Here is a 22,061-nt window from a genome sequence, read left to right on the forward strand (position 1 = left end):
CAAAGTTGTTCGGCCAGTTACTTTTGTGTGTGCTATTTAGAAACCTGGGGATTTCCAGGATGACCCATTTGTCATAATTCTCATTGATCAATCAATGGTCCAGTGTTTTAACATCACCTTTCAGGATCAGCTCTCTCAGAACCATGGCTGGAGTGGAGCAGATAAAAGTACCAACCCTAGTGGAATCTCATCAAGAGCAAACCGAGTAGAGGAGCGTAGAGCTGTAGCCCTTTTATAGTTTGTTTGGGTTTTCCCTTTCCTGTAGTGTGTTATATAAGTTGCAAATTGTATGTAAAGGCTAAAATCCCAAAGTTCCCTTCAGAAGGAGTTTCTCTCCCAAAACACTCACCTTTCATTCTCTCAGTTCAGATGTTTGAACAGAGGGACCTCTAGTGGTAAGAACTGGAAGGCACTGTTTCCACGGCAGGGCATAAGTCTCAAAAACAGGAGATTGAAGGCCAATGTGTATCAAACCACAAAGTGAAATATACAACTATCAGCTAAAGACACCAACCTGTGTCCAAAGTGCATATTTTCAATATGTCGTGAACAAGGTCTTAAATAGTAGGCTAGGAAAAATATTAATAATTTTTCTAGTAATTTGTAAATGGGCTTTTTTGTCCAAGTCATGTTGAAAGAGTTGGAAACTCAACAAAAACACCAGCTCAATTCAAATCCACGAACTAGTCAATTATACAAACATTGCATACTATCATAGACGTAAACCTAATTTAAGGTAAAATTGTCTTTATATTGGTAGTAAGCATCATATCGACTTGTGTCATGTTCATTTGTTTGTATAGTGTGATGGGGATTGAATCACCGACCGTCTACTACTACTACAACGTGGGTTAACCACTTGATGCCAAACAAAGACACGCCACACAGCCCCGAACATTTTGCAAGTTTAATAGTTAAAGAATGAAAAAACACCTAAATGTTTTTGTCGTCACATACAGACCATGGTTTGGCACAAAATCCCCTACAATCCACTCCAAGGAGCGAAGTCACAGAGGCACTTTCATCGTGAGCAGGCCAACTGAGCCAGTGAGCCGGTGAAGACACGGAGGAGTCTGGAGGAACATCCGTACGGAGCGGGGACTTTAGCAACCACCACCCAACAATCCTCAACTAAAGCTAGGAAAAGCAACGGGGGGGGGGGGGCGCATCTCGAGGGCAGGGGGTCGATCTGGAGATTCATCTGCAAAGTATCGACTCTCCTCTGTGGGAATCGGCATGGACAGTCCACAATCATGTTTTATCGTTTTCTTTTATTTAGACAAACCCAAATAAAAGGCACATAAAACATTGCGCATGTTTACATAATTATTCTCAATGGACATACATTTAAAAAAAATGTAGGAATGTTTTACCTTTCTGCTAATCAGAAAGCCTAGCCTTTGTATATACAAAAATTACCGTTTGTTAATGTTCTAATACAAAAAGATTTATAAAAGGTTATTTTTTTTCCTTGCATGTGTCTTTCATAACTAACATGTCCTCTGATCTAAATGGTTTGTACAAAGATATACATTAATTTGCCTTCACATCTGCCAAATTCATCATACAAACTTCACAGAAAATAAAATGAAATCTTCCAAATCAATATTTGGCCAAATGTTTTTCACATTAGGTTGAAGTCAAATTAAAGAAATGAAACCAGATGGTTAAATATCAGTTACAGTTACATGACCCAAATACATATCTCAATTCATGTTGAAAGTTGTTCCTGGAGTAAGAGAACTTCACAATCATAATGTTGTAAAAAAGAAAAGCTAACAGTTTGGTTGCCACGGGGCCCGGGCCGTCTGAACTGATGAAGGCTTCCCTCACAAAACGATTCCCTCACACAGCACATCGAGAGGAAGAAGCATCGACGTGTGGAAAAGTCTTGCAAAGTATTTCAGGCACACTTGTTTACGGCCACTGGAGAAGGACAAATGACACGGCGCACTTCCTTCCATTCTAATTTTTTTAGTGTTTTGTTTTCATAAAAAGTTACTAGCCTTCTAATTATGGTTTTGAACTCAAACCTACACTGGACAAGCTCCGTCATCCACATGCAACATTGTAAAAATAAAATAAATCATATAGATGGGAAATTCATTTCAAAGATCATAATGCCGGTACACATACAAGCGTTTCCCTTGGTGGCCAGTGTTGGCATGCATACAATAAAACTGAGGGGCTGCCGAAATGCAGATGCAGCCAGGAGAGCTGTCAAATTAAATAATTTGCATTCCACCAAATAGAAATGCCCCTTTTAGTACCACTCCTCTGTAGTGTGCACATCCTACAGTTTGCTGCAAGTGCTTCAGAGTGCCTGTTGTGAAAAAAGGAGCTTAACCACCAACAGGCTTCACATCTACGAACTACTCCCACCCACCAGGGGAGAGTGGGACTTTATGTGAGGCTGGTTCAGAAACTGCTGAGGCTGAGATCACAAGAGGCTCAACATGACAAGAGCACGTCTTCAACACATTCAGGCGTAGTTCTGGGCCTTGGCCATTTCAATGTACAACGTTACGGTCTGCTCTGATATCAAGGGGTTTTTGATAGTGGTGTAGGAATGAGTCATTCACCTGGAAATGAGTAAACATGGTGTACTGCCATTTGTGTTAATGCACTACAACTGCCTTATTCTTAGCTTTGGTACTATGATAGGACTGGTATGCACAATATCAATATCTCAGTTATTATACAAGTGCTTCCTCCCACGTTTGCATAAGGTTGTCCGTCTCTGTGGATGCCATTTGAAAAGGTTAGTGTTTCAGTTTTAAAGATGATCAAATCGCTAACACCTCTTCTCAGTAACGCCTGGCATGAAAAGCCCGTATGAATGTGGAACTGATGAATCCTACTATGCTTCTCTGACATGCCAATATTGAGTGGGAAATAAAGCCTCCTTTGTGATCACAGCCTCAATTTTCCAGTGAAGATGAACTGCCAGGATTACAAATATAATCCCAAACAAAGAATAAAATAACACTGAGCTATGCAAGTGCGGTCTACAGAGAAAATACAGCTTTAAAAGGATATGGCTGGAGTTTTCTCTTTAGGTGCAGTTCTCCTGTAGAAAACAGCTACGGCCTCATATCGCTAACACTTTGCCACAGAACCATACGGTTTACACTGTGTTCCTTCAATTAGAATAATTACATAAACCTTGTGTTTTCCCACCAATACATCTTTGACAATTGTAAGGAGTAGGTTGAACGATCTGAAGAGCACATGCTCAGTGTTCATGTATTTGAAGAAGCCATAGCTGCACAGAGCATTCTTGTTCCCATGTTAAACCTTTTTCTAAGGGATTTGATGATGGAAAGGTACCGCCACCAGCCTCATCCTTCAGTTGCTGCTCATGTCTCTCCTCGGATGGACGGCCACATCAGTGATGTAGTTCTTGCATTGCTAGCCTGTGGAAGTAGAGATGCTCCCTCTCCCACGGGTAAAAAGGCAATCAAATAGTGTTTCATATTTACAAAGAAATGGCCATGTTTTTCTTTTAAAGACTATTCTCAGTAACCTTCCTGAGTTGGACTGACAGTGATGGGATCCTAAACCTGCTGAAGTAAACAATATAAATGAACATACGAGTTCACTTGGGGACTGCTTTCATTATAGGGAGCCACTGGGTAGCTCTCTTGACCTCTACAGTTTAAAAAAGAAGAAGAAATCAATTCAAATGTAAAAAATGTTGACCTCTGATAATACTGCCATTTAAAAGGGCAACCGGTAGGGGACACGCTTTGAGTACAAGACATTTCCTCTGTGTTGTACCTTCAACTGTCATGTCCTGATATAAATACATACAAACATTCCCAAACAGATGTCACTAGTGTAGAGTAACCAGCAGTGACCACTGACTGCTTTCCAGCCATTTCAAAACATAAACATGGTGGGGAGGGGATAGTTGATGGATCTAAAACAGCCTCTGAACCGTCGACTCACCCCCCCCCCCTGAAATGGAAGCTTTGTTTTTCTTTCGTTAAACTTTAAAATACATAAACTATCAAATACTGATAAGTCCACTAAAATAACAACGGAAACAAACTAAATCTGCCTGAAGAGGAAGCATTTAAGTACAACTCCAATACACTTCAGGTTTAAGGAGCTTTAAAACGAAGCCTAATGGAGGAGGGTAAAGTATCACCCACGTTCCAAGTCAGATACCCAGTTGAAAATAATCACTTGTCGTTCACTTTGACGAGATCGACACCGTCCTTCAGCGGTTAAATAAAAGAGAGAGAACTCTAAAAGGGTGTGCGTCTCCACAGCATATAATGTGTTTAATGCCAACACTGCTGCAATAAGCTCGCCCTCAACTACCTGTAATAGTAAAACCTACTACCCGAGTTTGAAAAAAGGAGTAGGCAATGGATAAATAAAAACAAATATGGTGAAAACGTAGCAGCTGATATTGTAATAACTGCCCAATAATTTCAAACTAAAGTCAAAGGAAGTCTTTTGGTTTTAAAGGAGTGTAATAAAACCTGTTCATGTAACCGTTAACGCAAAGAAATGTAACAGAATGGGATATTAAGGGTAGAGGTGGCTTCTAAGGAAACAGAGATCAGACTCCTCCGCATAAGGCGCCATTTCATCTGTGTTTCAAAAAGGAGAGTAGAGTGTCTTATGAGGGTTTAATGGTGTTTTATGGTTTTCCCCATATCTTTTAAAATATAGCATTTAGGGGGAAACTAGTTAGAAAATCTTTGGCATAAAATGGTCATTATTTACACAGAATATCTGCGGAAAATGTCCAAAAACATCCGTCCGTTAAGTGTGTGGCTGGTGAGATGTTTTGGGTTATTCGGGCAGTAGAGGAAACTCATTTGAATTATCGGATAAGAAAGTTCCTTCTTCTTCCAAATGGTTTCACTTGTTAACGTGATCTTTAGGATCATTTTCTAGCCTTTATGGAGCTTACAACGTGATATCATGTTCTCGATCAGACCAAAGAGACGAGGCCAAACTTACCTGGCACTTCAAACTGTCTTTGAACAGACAGTGGGTCAAACCGCAATAAGACAAATAAGTCAACTGATTGTTTTTCTCTTTTCATGTTTGAAACGGGAATGGCCCCAAGGAGTCCGACCCAGGCGAGCTACACCATGGACCAGGGCAGAGCACTAGAACGCATGATTGGAGAGGATAATAACTTGCTGTCAGAATGTTGCTAGTTGGTTTAAACTGAGACATCTTTTCATTTGAGTGTATTAGGCCAATGCTGCTAGACTTCTTTATGGTTAACCTCTTTATAGTATGTTTGCATCAATGTGATGAAGTATCTTAATGTGACAGGTAATACATTTAATGGGTAGCAAAAACAGAAACTCCCATCTCACTTCGATGAAATATCTAGAACTGTCCTATATTACAACATCTAAAATAAAAATGATTTAAAAAAAAACATACTATGAAAGATAAGTGGTTAAAGTTTGCCATTCTCTCGTGGAAGGCAGTTTACATTACTTCATATGCTGATTCTCTGCAATGAGAGACTGTCGCAACATTATTTCTCTATCATGAGTAAGAATATAGGAACTTTTTGTTTCTACTCGTACAAATAAAATAAAGAATGCGTCACCCCTGCAAACAGCAATCATTTGTTACTATCTATGAGTTTGTACTACATTAGTCATCACCTTTTTGACTGGTCCAAAGGAACATTCGACTAAGATTTGACGTGCTCGTCTATTATTTGGCAGCTAAAACATTATCAGCGTTTACATAAGCTAAAAAAGAAAAGAAGCTCTACCAAGGAGGGGAGGAAGGCAGGACTTGGGATAGAAAAGGCATGCTATCCATGGGCCTCATGGCGATGTTGAGGGGCCCGGTGAGATTCATGGACATGGGAGAAGTGATGGCCACGGGGTGAGCGATATTCATGTGTGCTGTCGTGGGGATGTTGATGGAGGTCAGGTTCACGGGGCCGGTGATGGTGACGGGGTGCTGCAGGTTCATCTGTGACGTGATGTTCACCGTGCTGGTGGCGATGTTCATCTGAGCGGCGATGGTGATGGGGTTGCCGATGAGGCCTCCGCGATTCAAAGCCGAGGTGATGGCCGCAGAATGTGTGACCGCCGTCGTACTCGCCGAGTTGTTGTGCACGTTGTTGGCATCTGTTAAAACAAAAAAACGAAATTGAGATCCGGTCGACCGTGTGGGAATATACTACCCCTCCACAACGGAGAACAGCCCTCTCAGCTCCGTGGCTGTTTAGCTGGGGTCACTGAAAACGGCAATGAATCATTAATATGTCAACTGTAGGAAAAGTGTTGAAGAAACCTACCTCTGTGAGAGTTGTCAATTAGGACTTGGAAGGAGTTATTTAAAATCTCTCCTACCGTCAACTCACCTGAGGGGTAAATTCAAAAAGCAGGATCAATAAACTAACCAGCTAACTGTCCATTTGCTTTTATTCAAAAACGTTCATTTTAAAAACAGGTATACATTATGACGGACATCTTTAGCTCTGTGTCCGCCTAAGGCTGGACACTACACTGACAGACTGCCAATTTGATCAGTGCAGATGAATTTTTTGTAAAACATTATAATTGGTAGATTTTGAGGACAAGTGTGTGGACAAAACAAATTGAAGTATCAATCTGGTCAGTTAGGACAGATATGTCAGTTGGGTAATACGAGAGGACCTCTGAAGAGAGGCCAGGTAGTGTGCAGCTAGCTTAAGTGTTATGGTCCAGTTTGTGGTTAGTTTAATTGATCTACTGATCCCGCTTCATGAAATGTAACCTTAGTTTGGCAAAAACACTAGATCTTCGATACAGAAAACCCTAATTACATCAGTCCTCTGGAGAAAAAGAAATGCTTGTGCACATGAGTGACATGGTACGTGAAGAAAAACTGGCCACTTGTGTTTTGTTGGATTCAGTGTTTAGGGGGTTTTGCTACGAGCTACTGGTTTACCTTTTCGTGGCCCTGAGTGGTTCCACTGCCAGTCACTTATGCCTATTCAGAAATACAGACACATATGGGGTTACATTAGCACAGGGCAACAGTGTCCTCATGTGGGAGTCAGCTTCAACAGTCAGCATGGTTGGACTGTGTTGCAGTGTGGGACTGGTGTGGTAAATATTAAACATTCTTCTCGTGGGCCGATTTACAGACGTCTCATTTCCAATGCAAGTGGATTGGATAAAGTTATTTTGAGCCCAATGGCGTCACGTGTCGGTCACTGAGGTTCTAGTAGCAACGTTAAGCCACTGGGAACATTTGCTTCAATGCCCGGCTCACTTCCTGGGGCTTGGAACAAACTGAAGGAGCTCTGAGGCTCATTTCCCCCCGTACATTCAATCACTACTGGGTGAGTGTGGAATGAATACAAAAAAACCCATATCAGAATGATGACATCACTGCAAAACAACCACGGAATTTGTACAGATTGTTGTTGTCTGTCACAGCTTCAGCTTGCCAACCGATTAGATGTTAAACTGAATAACGATGAGATGATGGCCTACCTTTATTGTTACACGGGTTGCTGAAGCTGGCCTGGCCGTGCGTCTTGAGGTGACTCGTGATGTAGGCAGCGCTTAACATTTTGCCGCAGATGTTGCAGGTCACTTTGCCTTCGTGCCTTATCATGTGGGAGCGCAGACGGTCTTTGGTCGCAAATGCAGAGGTACAAGCCTGGGATGAATACAAAAAACAGTCAATAATTGTTTGGATTGGCGACAGGAATACACAAACAAAAACACAATGTAATCTCCTGGTAAGCTCTTAAATTCATTAAATTAAGAATGCAACACAATTCTTTAGTTCAATTTCTTGTCGTGTTTTTGATTTGTTGATTTATGTCTTTTGCAAGCGCCTGACCCTATACATTTATATTTAGAATGACGTGTTTAGTACATGGATAAAAACACTTTTAATAGTTGTTAATGTTTTCTAATTCAGACAGAGATATTAATTATAAATATTGCTGGATGCTTTTTTCAGTTATGTTTTTTCTCCGTCATCCTCCAATCAGGTAGTGGCCATGGCGTGTTAAAAGAGCGAGCTAATGTTGCGTTGGTATGTTGTCTTTGAATTGCAGGTTAAGCATATCAAACAAATACTGGGAGAATGCAGATCCTGCTTTTTATTTCTATTCAGAATCTAAATCCTTACACCCCTAAGTAGTAGATTCTGGGTGGCCTCTGATGTTCTCTAATCTGGTCGTAGGAGTTCCCAATGGCGTTGACCATCATGCATTCATGTTGACGCTTGAGGCAAACATTAGAGCAATATGCAGAGAGGACAAAGAATCTTACCGTTACTTGGCACTTAAATGGCCTCTCTGAAGAATGGACGTGCTTGACGTGACAGCTTAGATGATCAGGTCTGCAGGGTGACATGAAGACAAGGAAAACAATTGAAATCCTTCAGCTCCTTCCTTCAACAGTCCTTCTTGTGTTCATTTACAGCAGAATTCATTTATACAGCAAGTTTTATTCTCAAAAACTGTTTGAAATGTGTCATTACCAACAGCAGTAATTATAACCAACAGTGTTTCCCACAGATCTGAAGTATACTTGTGGCGGTAGTCGAGAACGGGGGGGAGGGGGCGCGCTAGTGGAGCACGCTCATGAACTGTTCGCCGGAGCCTCGCAGCGGGGTTACTGCGTAGCGCATGAAGCAGACCCTTCACGCGACAGCGGAGCAAACTGGTAAAGGAGGGGCCGTTGTCCACTAGTTAATCGATCGCGGGGGGCGTCGTGCTCGAGGGCGGATAAAAAATGTTTAAACCTAAATGGGTGGTGAAATATACTTTGGCGGACGTTAATATACCTGGGCGGCCCGCCCAAGTAAAGTCTATGTGTGGGGAACCCTGAACAAGAACATATTTTATTGTAAACCAAATATTAAATACACACCATGAATCCTTTAAGGCTTATAAATCTAAGGCTGGCAATTACCTTTATTTTTCACAGGGACTACTCTTAAAAGAAGCCTCTTAACCTGCAATCAACAGTCAGCCCTAATGTTCCCTACAGTTGTGTTTTGTCAATGAAAACTCAACTAACCCAAGTAACATGGTTCAAAAGACTAAAAGACTAAAGATTAAGAGAAAGTAATACTGAAATCATTACAAATAGAGCTTGCAATTGATGCTCGCTTAAAAAATGTTTTATGTGAACAAGGTGAACTAAGCTGTTCCTCAGTTTAAGCGCCAGTACATTCATATTTTATGTATCGGCTAAAATGAAACTTGTAATTTGTCAGCAACTTCTTTAAATGTCTTCTATTAGATGACAAAGGTGATGTTAAAAATTAACAAATGCACTGTCCTGAAGCAAAAAATTTAAATGTATATACATCAGTCCACCCCGAGAGGGGGGGGGGGTTGACTTGAGCCGTCCCTTATAGATACTGTCTTTTTACGTTAGTGAGCCGGATCATTTGGCTCTCTTATGGCGCGTTTCCTAGTGCTGTAGCGACGCGTCGACGACTTCAAAATATCGTCGACGACATATTTCCGCGTCGACGCGTCGCTACACACACGTGGGTCACCCAAAGCAACAAGCAGTTCGCAATCGCACTTCAAACACAATGGAGACTGAAACGGCTACCACCTCCTCCTCACAGGATTGCGCACGAAGCCCCCAAACGAAAACATCTCGCCCTAGGTCTTCAAAAGCATGGGAATATTTTAAAGTTAGTCCAAAACGCAAAGATATTTATATATTTATATCTCACTGAGACTGCTGCATAGCCTAGCAGAAGCAGCAGCTAGCTGTGGTGGCTACCATTAGCAGCTAGCAGTTGCTCTCCGATTTTTACATAAAATGGAATTATGGATTATAAATTCAATCATTTTTTTATACATAGACGTGAAAAACCTATGGATTAACCGATTCAGCCGCGTTTTTTCTCATTTTAATGCCATTGAACGCGTCTTTTGATCAGATTGACAGCTACGGTGGTGAGACGATCTCCCGAGAAGCTCTGTGAAGGTACGTGTTGTGATGACTGTATTTGCTTCCCCTGTCGCGAGTCCGGATCACTCAGTGATGATACTATATACCTACATAATCTGTGGAGTCTCAGCTTTAATCGGATATATTGTATGTGCAGCTACGATAAGTAATAAGGGTACTTTTATCTTGAGTTCTGTGCCAATGTCCGTTAGCATTTTTCGCTCAGGGGTCATTTAGATGCTTCTTATGAGACTTGTGTTTTGTTTTGGTATAAAATGGTTTGTATCGTCAGTTAGCTGAGATTATTTCCGTTAATCTGGTATAACACATTAATAGGTTCTTAAATATTAAGATCCCCTGAGACACAGTATCGTAAAAAAACAAATTTTTACATTACGTTTTTTTTACATTACGTTTTTTATGAATTGAACAACAGAAAAATAATCGTTAGATTAGTCGACTAATCGATCAAATAATCGCCCGATTAATCGTTTTCAAAATAATCGTTTCCCCCCAGCACTAGCGTTTCCACTGCAGCTCGCTTTAAGCGTGCCGAGCCGTGCGGGCCCGTTTTTGGTTGCGTTTCCACTTGGCCTAGTTTTGGCCCGGGGCTACTTTTTCACCTTTTTTCTGGCCCGACTAAATCGTGGTTCTAGGGCCAGGAACAACCAGGCTGAGTCGGGCTGAGTATGCTAAACTAGAGAGAGAATCGCTGGCAAGGCGGCTACAACTACAACAAGATGAACATATTTGACCGTGATTTAATTGTAATACACGTTTAAAAATGATGCCGAAGTAACAACATACTGATACCAGTTAGTAAAAACCATGAATTAATGCTTTGACAAGTCTGCAGACAGACGGCAGGCGAAAAACCCTTTTAAAATGCGTGTTTTCTAAATGTAGCTTGGCTAAGCTAACGTTATATATGCTCCGACCGTCCACACTCACAACAACGACCTATACAGACATAAATAAACCAGCGACTGTATTCGCCATGACACAGGCAGTCTGTGGTTTGTACTTGTTTAACGTTTGTCTAGTTTCTGAACAGATATGAGGAGCTGTGAGCTCTGAGTGCTAAGAGCTAACGGCTGTGTTGTTTTTTGGGGCGCTCATTGAAGATGACGTCACGGGTCCGCCTACACTGCGTTACTATAGTAACTACCCCAGTTCTTAAACTGTAATGGAAGCGCAGCATTAAAGTGAGCCGGGCCTAATAAGGCCTAACCAAACCGAGCGAGGCCAAGCGAGGCCTGCAGTAGAAACGCGCCATTAAAGCACCGGCTGTTTCGGCTCCCAAACGTCTCTTCATGTTACCACAGTTTACCACGGAGCCTCAGTTTCGCCGCTGCGAGGCTCCGGCGCTCGCAGTTCACGCGCGTGCTCCACTAAAACCACCCCCGCTCATCGCGTCTAAATCGCGCACGTTCCGTGTTGTTGTCCTGTGGTAGGCACCTTCGATGTCGGGGAAACGATCTTCAATACTCCGAAAAATAATCCCACCAGACTCCTTTGCCCCTCCAACAGAGGGATCATCAAATCAAATCAAGTTTTATTTATATAGCATATTTATAAACGATTTTTGGTCGAGCCAAAGTGCTGTACATATAATAAAAATAGCCTAAATAGGCGGGATGTCCTTGTCCTTTTTCCTTTTCGTTATTTCAAGTGATAAAAACTCTCGATCTTCTCTCGAATTATTAATATTTGTGGACGCCCTCGGCCCGAGTTCAGGGCGTCCCGAGCTGAATAAGGGCGTCAAATGACGGCAAGACGCCCCCCTGGCGGAAACGCTGATATACATTATGTCTGGATATACTAGAGCTCCCTCTCTGCAGCTGCAGACACAGATGTGGATCCAAACTTCAGTCCCTTTCCGCCTATCTCCCCTTCTCAAATCTATCTCTTTAACAAAGGTTAAACCAGGCAAAGAAAAAGATGTCTGCATACCTTGAGAAGCCCTTCCCACAGACGGAACAGATGTAAGGCTTGTGAACTCCGCCGTCATGGGAGCGGACGTGGTAGGTCATGCGATCCTTCCTCTTGAACCTCTGCTGGCAGATGGGACACTCAAACGGCTTCTCGTCCGAGTGCGACAGCTTGTGGCGGTTGAGGTGGTACACGTCTCTGAAGGCCTTGCCACACATGTCGCAACCGTGATTCTTTTTCACCGGTTTGGGGGGCTTCTTAGGGACGCTCTGCTGCTGCTGCTGCTGTTGTTGCTGTTGTTGTTGTTGTTGTTGTTGTTGCTGCTGCTGCTGCTGCTGCTGCTGCTGCTGGTGGTGCTGCTGGTGGTGCTGCTGCTGCTGCTGCTGCTGCTGTTGTTGCTGTTGTTGCTGTTGTTGTTGTTGTTGTTGTTGGTGGTGTTGGTGTTGCATTGGGGTCATGATGCTGGTGCCTGTGGATGTGGATGTAGTGGCTGTAGTCAGGATTCCAGCTACAGTAGTGATGTATGAAGGGTTTCCGCTGTTCTCACGTGACCCGGTGGATATGAGCGGTACCATGGTGGGCGCTGTTTGCATCTTCTTAGGCCGTGAAACCATCTTAATGCCGGTGTGGCAGGACTCGTGCCGCCGGAGGTGGTAGCTGTCCCGGAAAGCCTTGTTGCAGTAGCCACAGATGAAAGGCGTCTTTGATTTAGGCTCCTTTTTTACAACGGCGAGTGGAGGCCCTCCTCCCCCAGTCCCACTGGCCACATTGTCTTTAAGAAGTTCTGCAGCACTGACAGGGGGTTTCTGGTCCAAGGGAATGGGCAGCACAGGTTTCTGATCAGGTGGCTCTGTTCCAGAACTGAGCAACGGCAAGAGGCTGTTGCCGGCTACGTGATGCTGGTGATGCAGAGCCTCGTTAGCCTGCTGTAATGAGAAGAGGCAGAGCAATGTAAATGGTGTTAACAATACATGTTGGTGAAATGCCTGATATTAGCTCTGTGGTTAACACAAGCTCAAGAGCTTTTCACTTGTTGTCCTAAGGCAGAAAATACATCAACACATACTCTACTGGTGAATGTCCGAAGCTTCTATGTATCATGAAAAACAGCAGTTGCTAACAAGTGACTTAATGAAACTTCTATACATCATCACGCGTCTGCCTTCAGCTTTGCAGAAAAAAGTTAGGTCAGTTTAACGTCAGCTGTGACAGCATCAGAATACACCATGGAACACTTCATATTTATAAATGTGGAGAACACTAAACTTTGGATTGTTGAACTGTCCCCAGTAAAGAAAACATAAATATAACAACAAAAAAAGAAAAGGGATTAAAAACACAGTAACTGAGAGATCAGGACGACATAGAATCAGCACAAGAAGACAGACGGGAAGTTACCCTTTCAGAGTAGGGGGTTGCATCACCCGATACATATAATCAGTTTCTCCCCAATAAACACATGGTCCCATTCATCCTAGAAATAAATATGAAATTCATCTTTATGAGAGCAAAAACTCATAACTTTCAACCCACACGAGGCAGTTTAGTCACAGATTCAGCATTCTTCATTATCTTGAAATACTACCAAGTTGGTTTGAGGAAAGGATAGGGGTTTAGGTATACATGCAACTAGAAAAATGTGTATTTGAAAGTGTAAAAAAGGACAACAAGAAAAAAATAAGTTTTAAACAATAAGTGTTTAAAAATCTACTGCTCAAAAAAAGAAACCCCTCATTGGTTTATTTATTTGAGTTGCACAGAAAATGTAACCAACCGGCAGTAAAAACAAAAAGAAATATGGAGGACATCTCAAGTCTGCAGCTGCTGGCAGGCATTGTTCGATTGGTCACGGCTGATCCCCAACGGGATAGGATGAACAGAAGGTGGTGGTGGGGTGGGGGTGGGGGGGGGGGCTTGTATGAATATTTTGGCCAGGGAGAAAGCAAGAGATTCACTAACAACTTTCTGAAAGGTCAACCCGGAGATGTGGCGATTGAGACGGCCTTGTTTTTTTCTGTAATCACCACTGGGCAGGGTTAAAGACCTGACCTGCAGCTTTTCAGGTTCAGCCAAGCATCCCAACCCGGTCAGCCGGGAGGAGGGGGGGGGGGGGACGGTCTGAGGGGGCCAGGAACCCCAAGTGCTGCTTTCCCCCCCCCCCCCCCCACTGTGTTCTTTTATGAACAAAACAAATCTAAGAAGTGTTGCACTTATGGCCCTTTGGGGGTGGGGGGGGGTTTACATTCAACTGCGGGCCCCGTCACTACTACGCCACGCAATGTGTTTTAGCGTGGCAGGGAGAGCCTGGCCGTCACAGGTTGTCGACTCGCTTTTATATCCGCCACACTGTAGCAGGGAGGAATCATTACTGCAATTAGCATTTCTCCAAGCAAGCCGAGGACGACCAAATGCTCCCTCTCTATTTCTCAGGAAGAACAAGGAGAGCGGCCTGCTGTTCTATCACGCTGTTCTGAACATTTTGATAAAGATCTGTTCTGACAGATAAATAGTACTGAAACAGAGTCTGGAGCATGGAAATTAACGAGCAATAATAGAAAGAAAAAACCGAACAAAGTCATTGTTTACTTTCACTGAAAGGCGGGGTATAGATTCCAATTGAATAGAAAGCTATTATGTCTACAAATCTGTCTGCATCATAGCCGTATAATACTTCTTTTTAATTGTCTCTTTAAAACCTCCTAGATAGCAGATTACATTGAAATTCAAAAAATGTCTTGTATAAGGACAATTTTAAAGTGTATTGCTTAGCTATTTATCCCCCTACCAAAGAAGATTCTTGTGAAAATATTAACAAAGTAGTTCAACATAACTGTACACAAATATCTTACAACGTAGCAGGGGTTACGCTATGTTATACAGAGTTGATACAGTTATGATATAAAAAGCAACATTTTTGAGGCAGTCCCAAGAGTACCATAGCTTGAAAGCAACTCCAACCTCTCAAACTTCATCATAACAGCAGAACACAATAAAGTGCTAATCATCACCTTAGGTGAACCAAGCAGAACCTTAAGAGCCTCTTAATAGTCTTCTTGTCTATTACACACAACATCCAGGTATTCTGGCAACTAACAGCCTCTTTAGCAGAGAGCAAAGTCAGTGTCTAAGCGCTGTACTACTGTGTGTGTCTTGCAGTCAGATTAATGGTCAACAGTTGGAAGTTTATTAAACGCCTAACTTGACCCCCGCTGGGCCCAATCATCTAATCTCATCTAGTTTTAAGATGTTTAGAAAACGTATTTACTTGGTGCCCAGATGTTTGTAAAAGAAATGTAAGTGCTGTTGAGAGAGAGAGCGACCGAGACACACAGAGAGATGGAGACAGAAGGAAAACAGAGTGTGTGACATCAAATTAGTAATTATGATGTTGTTAATCTTACAATCTGCCTGATCGCTCAAATCAGCTGTGTTCAGCCCACAACTCAGTGACCAGCTGCAGTGATTTATTTTTCACTGCAGCAATCAAAACATCACACAATCTAATCTCATATAGCTACTACCATCTTCACAGCCAATGGTGGTTATGCAGAATGATCGTGGGCTACAAATACTGACCTAACAAAACATGTTTGGTAAAAATCTTCATGATAAAAACATTAACAATTAAATACATTTTTCAGTAAAAGAAATGATCAATCCGTGCAAATTGTGAAGCCCGAGCACAGCCAACATAAAGTCTGTATATACATAACTGTCAGGTGCTGCAAGATACTCTTGGATTGCCCAACAACCCATGAAGAGACATATTACTCTATTAAACTCCACGTATATGCAAGTAGATCAACCATTTGGCACCACTGTATGTACGTACATACATACATACTCTTCACTTGGAACACCTAACAGTGTTACTTGCTCTCCACTTCGTGATGCAAGGCCATTCAACTTAACGTCACTTGTAACTTTGTAGAGGCTCCGTTTCATTGTCAGACTATGAAAAGCTTTCTCACGATTAAGAAAAGTTCTTGAAACAAGTTGCAGAGGCTCTATGTGTTTCCTAACAAAAGGCCACATATTACTTTAAAGTTTAAAAGGTGGCTGGCATAAAGTCTCGATCAGCTGTGACTACAGTTGCACATGATTTCCATTCTTGAGTGGTGTCGGTGGCTCCTGATTTGTTGTAAAAGAAGAAACGTTTGGCGTCTTTAAAGTGGTTTGTCCCTGCTGTCCGCGTGCTAGGTCCCATATAATTTACAGTGCTAGCTTTAGCCAACTTATAGTTAACAGACGGTTGTCTGGTGTAAGGTAAATGCTTTTAAAACAATTGTGTGCGTTGCTTAATCTGCATAATTAAGGTTGGGACTTACACTAATTCACTTTCTTCCAATTATCCTTAACTGCATAGTGGCAGGTATTGCCTTGGTGCAAACGAAACAAGTACCCGAGTTAGCTTACCCATTAGCAAATTAGCTTAGCATACCGAAATGCAATAGCTTGACCGACTAGCTAATTTGCTAACGCGCGCGCATCAACAGCTCCATAAATTAGCTTTCGCTGGTTTATGTACGAAAACGCTCACACTAGGATATGGCAGCTGGACGAAATGTAACCAACACCACGAAGGTGGCCTTGGAGACACTCCGTAGATCACAGACAGCCAGAGGTCTCGGGTTCGATAAAGCTTAGCAATTTGCTAAAGTATCCCACACAGCGAAGCCAGCTAGCTAGCTGGCTAACGCTAGCACCTTTGTTTTGCTTGGCTAACTCTAATGGATTTCACAAAGTGATGCAAAAACATTTAGCAGGCAGCATATTCATACCATTTAAAAACCGCGTATGCAATTTGTCAAAAGGACAGCTGTATTGTGCTACTTACTTGGAATAAAAAGGTACTCCAGCTCGGTTCCATTGCAACACTTAGGCTAAAATCTGCAGGAAACCTACAAGGAATCTACAACAAAGCAGCTAAACATGGCAGCTACAACTTCCTGTAACCCCCAGGGCTGAACCAAGTCCAGCGGACTTTTTTTTAGGACGTCTGGATTTTACAAAAAATACACAATCACACTTTTCCAGTTTCTTTTAAAACTCCTTAAAAGAGGATAGGCCGTAAGATAACAAAAAATAAGGTTTACAACGAAAAAGTAGTGCCAGTATAATAAATATATGAATGACGTAAGAGTATTTTTATAATTTTTATATAAACAGAATACGGGCTACTAGGTTAGGAACATATCGTTATACTTAAAATAGCTATAGTAGCCTACGATATATTTACTCAATATGTATTAAGAAATAATTCAGAATGAGAGATGCTTTTAATAGTAGTCTATAATTAGTAGTAGTGGTTTATTTACTTAATTCTGTCTTAAATAGGCTACTAATAATATTCAGAATCAGAAATACTTTTTTTTCAAGGTGAACATTTTAATTTGTTAACTGCTCCCCTTTAGATTAAACAATGATTACACTTGTTGTTGTTTTTTAAATAAACAAATACACAATGAAGTAAACATCTTGACATTTTACTAGAATTCTTAAAAATTAACACAAATTAATTAACAAAAGTGAACATCCATACATCTAAAGAAAATAGCTATAGTTTAGTTTTATTAAATAATTAGGAGGGCCTGGCTTCTTCTACTGTTTTTATATAATTATACATCAGTCCTTTTAGAGTTCATGGGAGGAGGGCCTATATTAATGTTGTGGTCAGAAACATAGGCTAGCTTTACAGAGAACCTTCAAGTGAGGAGGACCCTCAACTGACTATAATATGCAATATTAACATATTCCATTGTAAGTCCATGGTAGAGGGGAACCCAAAAGGGTAACAGTCTTTCATAAGAAGGTTTCTTATGGAGGAAAATGACCCAGAAGTATATAAGTGGCAGCCATGAAGAGAGCTGTTTGAATTCTCTAGACATTAAGGACGGAGCTTCAATGCTCTGTATAAGAATGGATAGAGCAGACTGTACCTGCTGAGGAGACTGAGGTCTTTTGGGGTTCAGGGGCCTCCTGCAGACCTTCTATGACTCTGTTGTGGCATCAGCCATCTTTTATGGTGTTGCCTGCTGGGGTGGCAGCATCTCGGCTGCTGACAGGAAGAGACTGAACGGAATGATAAAGAAAGTTCTGTCCTGGTGAGTCTTCTGGACACTGTGGAGGAGGTGGGAGACAGGAGAATGGCAGCCAAGCTCTCCTGCCTGCTGGACAACGTGTCCTACCCCCTCCAGGACACCCTGTCCTCACTGTGCAGCTCCGTCAGCGACAGGCTGCTGCCCCATTACCATTATTACCATTACATTGCATCTAGCTGACGCTTTTATCCAAAGCGACTTACAATAAGTACATTCGACCAGGAAAACACAACCTTGAAGAAAACAGAATCATATAAGTACATCAGGTTTCATAGAGCCAAACATTTCAAGTGCTACTCAACTGGCTATAGACAAGCCAGTCCTTTATTAGTATATAAGTGCTCTGTTAGCAGTTCTTTGTTAGTAATTCTATCGCTCGAAGTGGAGTCGAAAGAGATGAGTTTTCAGTCTGCGCCGGAAGATGTGCAGGCTTTCTGCCCCCCGCTGTCTCACGGTGAGATAACGCAGGTCCTTCCTTCCTGCATGCGGTCAGACTATATAACCACCACGGCCCCTGGTAGACCCCCACACACAACAACAACAATAAACACTAACACCCTGTTGTGCAATACTACTTATGTGCAATATAGTATATATATATACATCGTAAATAACTGTGCAATATATACTTCCACCTTTAATACTTTCAACTTGCTGCTATATTTTCAAAAATGTTACTGGTACTGGATATGTATTTTGGAAAGCATTTTCCATCTTATGCCAAAGTGCTTCTATAGGCCTACTTTAAACTCTCAACAATATGTTAAACCAAAAGGAAAATTATGAATATAACGCTTGAAAGTATTATTTATACAATCAGGTTTATACAATCATATTTATTGGAAATTATGAAAATGGTAGTTCACCCACGGCAGACGCACATCAATACTATCCAGTGACGCAACATTAATCAGACCACGACTGTAAGTGCAGTCGTATTCTCTTAGTACCGCAGTTGTGTTTTCCTAAGTCCTGATGAATTTTCCTTCACATAGTTCCTTGACCCCTTGTTGTTTTTCAGTAGGGTTGAGACTTCTGGTTCTGATCTGTTTGACTTTGATACAGTTGGTATTTACATCTGGATGACCTGTGTTGTTTAGTGTTGACCTCACATGCTGCTGAAGCTTATCCATCCCTTCACTAAATGTGCACAAGTAACAAGGACCATCATTAACTGAGCCTTAGGGTTAGGGTATTGGGTTGAATGGAGAGGTGACACCTGCCGGCGCAAGAAAATATTTGTGGCTTCATCTGGAAAACAAAGGAAATGTAAAATGATTAATTTTCCTCTAACTTGTACCTTTGGAGCGAGCTAAATACTGAACCTTTGCATAAGCTTGCATTGTGTCCCCTTTCTAGCTTGTTCCAAACGCTTTTTGTCTGACTGTTCCCGGCTGTTCAGAAGAGGAAAGCCAACCCCCCTGTCCCATTTTGTTTTGAAATCTTTGTTGCACTGTACATTGCCAGCCTTTGTAGCCACATAGCACAATGCCAGTTTCAGATAGACTGGCTCAATATGTGTGGTCAGCCTATTCTCCCTTACCACGCTCAACAGGATTCATTTCATCAACAATTTAAAATTAAAAATAGCCATGCAAACTGCATGGCAAAGGCTTCTTTGTAAGGATTTATTCTGGAAAGCTCAATTTTACATCAAGGTGAGTTCAAATTTCATTTAGTTACCCTTCATTTGTATGTGTCTTTCTAGAATTTTGGGCACCTGAAGTCCAGTTTTTGTGATTTAGACAAGTTCTTCATAGGCAGACACCAACAAATTAGAGATAATGTTTGAATTAAAAACGTTTTAGCTTGGGGGAACAACATAAGTAGTTATGAATAAACATAATTTCCCAACAGGATTTAACAGTCTAGTGTGTTTTATTTAAGTGGATGCATTGGCAGAAATGTTATATAATATTCATATCTAGGTTTTCATTACTGTATAATCACCTGAAGCTAAGAATCCATGTGTTTTTGTTAGCTTAAAAGGAGTGATTTTTATAGATTGTCCGCCATGTTTAGAAGCCTAGAACAGACAAACCTCATTCTGACTTTAGACAGGAACTTTCACGTTCTAACGTTACCTGAAGGCCACAGTCGTTTCTCTACGCACTTTATAGGGGGGGCTGAGCAATGGGATATTTATAAGAAGGAAAGCTAAAACATTTATCTCTCTGCTCAATTTATCTTCAATCGGACATTTATCACATTGGCAATGTCAGACCTTAACTTTCCTTTCAGTTATCATTATTGTTGCTATTAACTGAGTTGAAGACGCACAAGTAAACATGGCAGACAATGATCAGAAATATATGTAGTTGTGTGATACGCAGTATATGTAGTTTCTGTCAATGAACGTCAGCTAGCTTCTCAAAACTGTGATAAGAGCTTGTACGTTTTCTGAAACCAGGATATAGAACTATAATACTCCTCAGTGAATGGAGTTCTCAGTCGTCATGAATGGGGTCGGATGTCAATATTCCTTTAATCCGTCTTCAGTCACCTACTGACACCTGGTTGAAATGTAAAGCTCTGAGAAATATTTTTGTTAAACAAATATTCCTAAAATCAAGGCTGGACTTTTGTGTTGACACAGTTCACCGTGTTACCATGAACATAACAGCCACAACTGAACTGAACTGAAAAGCATTTTCTTTGTGCAAAAAAGTGGGGTAGTAACATTAACATTAAACCTTTCAGACAGTGGGATGGTTGCAATGACATTCTTTCTGCTTAAAAATAAGGGACAGAAACATTTAAAAAACCTTGTTGACATTATCTTTTAATTTCTCTCGAAGGTAAGCCATGGGTGACTGGTCCATACTTGGCCGCTTCCTGTCCGAGGTCCAAAACCACTCCACAGTGATAGGGAAAATCTGGCTAACCATGCTGCTCATTTTCCGTATCCTGCTGGTGGCGCTGGTTGGTGACGCTGTCTACAGCGACGAGCAGTCCAAGTTCACCTGTAACACACAGCAGCCCGGCTGCAACAACGTCTGTTACGACACCTTCGCTCCTGTTTCGCATCTACGCTTCTGGGTCTTCCAAATTGTGCTGGTCTCCACCCCTTCCATCTTCTACATAGTCTTTGTTCTGCATAAGATTGCCAAGGATGAGAAGCTGGATGGCCAAAGGGCACAGGTGATCGCAGAGAGCCCCCCCCAACAGAGACAAATGGGTAAGGATGGGATGGAGGCCCTGAGGGTCAACATGCCCTCCTACTGTCCCCACTACAGGGAGGAATGGGATGTGAAGGACAGGGATGGAGTAGAAGAAGGCCCTCGGGAGGAACATTATAGCGAAGTAGGAGAGGACCCCACCCAGCAGTCCAACCAGGTTCTGCTCATCTACATTATTCACGTTTTACTACGATCTGTCATGGAGATCACTTTCTTGGTGGGTCAGTACTTCTTGTTTGGATTCGATGTGCCTCAGCTGTACACGTGTGAGACCTACCCCTGCCCCACTCGTACAGACTGCTTTGTGTCTCGTGCCACAGAGAAAACGATCTTCTTGAACTTCATGTTCAGCATCAGCCTGGGTTGCTTCATGCTCAACATCGCAGAGCTCCACTACCTGGGCTGGGTCTACATTTTCCGTGTCCTCTGCTCAGCCTGCTCCACCTGCTGCAGTCAGGAGAGGGACACCGTCAGACTGTACCCAAACCACAACCCCCTCCTGCTGCAGCTCAAGCATTCTCTGAGGGGCCAGCTGGTTCTGCAGACCCCAGCAGCTCTGGCCCCAGAGAAGACTGGAGGTCTGCTCGCACATCCTCCAGCCATCTCCTTCGAGACAGACTCAACTGTGGAATGCACCTCCAGGAGAAGTCCAGAGAGCAGAGACAAAGTCAAGGTGAAACTAGCCAACATGGCCAAGCTGGGACGGACTAAGAAGTCATGGCTATGAGAGGCACATTTATTTTGTCACGCCTTTACATTTGAGAAAAGAAAGGACCCTGAAGGCCTGAAACATACCCTACATGAACATGTTTACGTAGGCACTTTGAGCTATAGAAAGTAACATGATTTCAACTTTGATCGGGATTGCTGCTGAACTTTCGATGCGCAACCATTAAGATAACAGCTGTATGACATGGAAGGGATAAATA

At 42.1% G+C, this 22,061-nt stretch overlaps 2 protein-coding genes across 4 annotated transcripts; one reads left to right on the top strand and one right to left on the bottom strand.

The window, feature by feature from the left end:
- Window positions 1-893: 893 nt before the first annotated feature.
- On the bottom strand, window positions 894-16,817 carry LOC117539751 (vascular endothelial zinc finger 1-like). 3 transcript variants are annotated; one of them, XM_034206032.1, is made up of 7 exons: window positions 16,690-16,817; window positions 11,874-12,778; window positions 8,274-8,343; window positions 7,482-7,650; window positions 6,931-6,972; window positions 6,296-6,361; window positions 894-6,125 (listed from the first exon to the last, which is right to left on the bottom strand). In XM_034206032.1, exons 1-7 carry the CDS (start codon window positions 16,720-16,722, stop codon window positions 5,758-5,760), a joined length of 1,653 nt encoding a protein of 550 aa, XP_034061923.1. In that variant the 5' UTR covers window positions 16,723-16,817; the 3' UTR covers window positions 894-5,757. The 3 variants fall into 3 exon arrangements, with proteins under 3 accessions (XP_034061923.1, XP_034061933.1, XP_034061941.1); XM_034206042.1 differs by lacking the exon at window positions 6,296-6,361; XM_034206050.1 differs by lacking the exons at window positions 6,296-6,361; window positions 6,931-6,972 and having other exon boundaries at window positions 5,758-6,125.
- Window positions 16,818-20,758: 3,941 nt separating this feature from the next.
- On the top strand, window positions 20,759-21,859 carry LOC117540027 (gap junction delta-2 protein-like). Its single transcript, XM_034206426.1, has one exon. The coding sequence runs from the start codon at window positions 20,759-20,761 to the stop codon at window positions 21,857-21,859; it is 1,101 nt and encodes a 366-aa protein (XP_034062317.1).
- The last annotated feature ends 202 nt before the right edge of the window (window positions 21,860-22,061 follow it).

This window comes from Gymnodraco acuticeps, unplaced genomic scaffold (assembly GCF_902827175.1).
Source record: "Gymnodraco acuticeps unplaced genomic scaffold, fGymAcu1.1, whole genome shotgun sequence".
NCBI lineage: Eukaryota > Metazoa > Chordata > Actinopteri > Perciformes > Bathydraconidae > Gymnodraco > Gymnodraco acuticeps.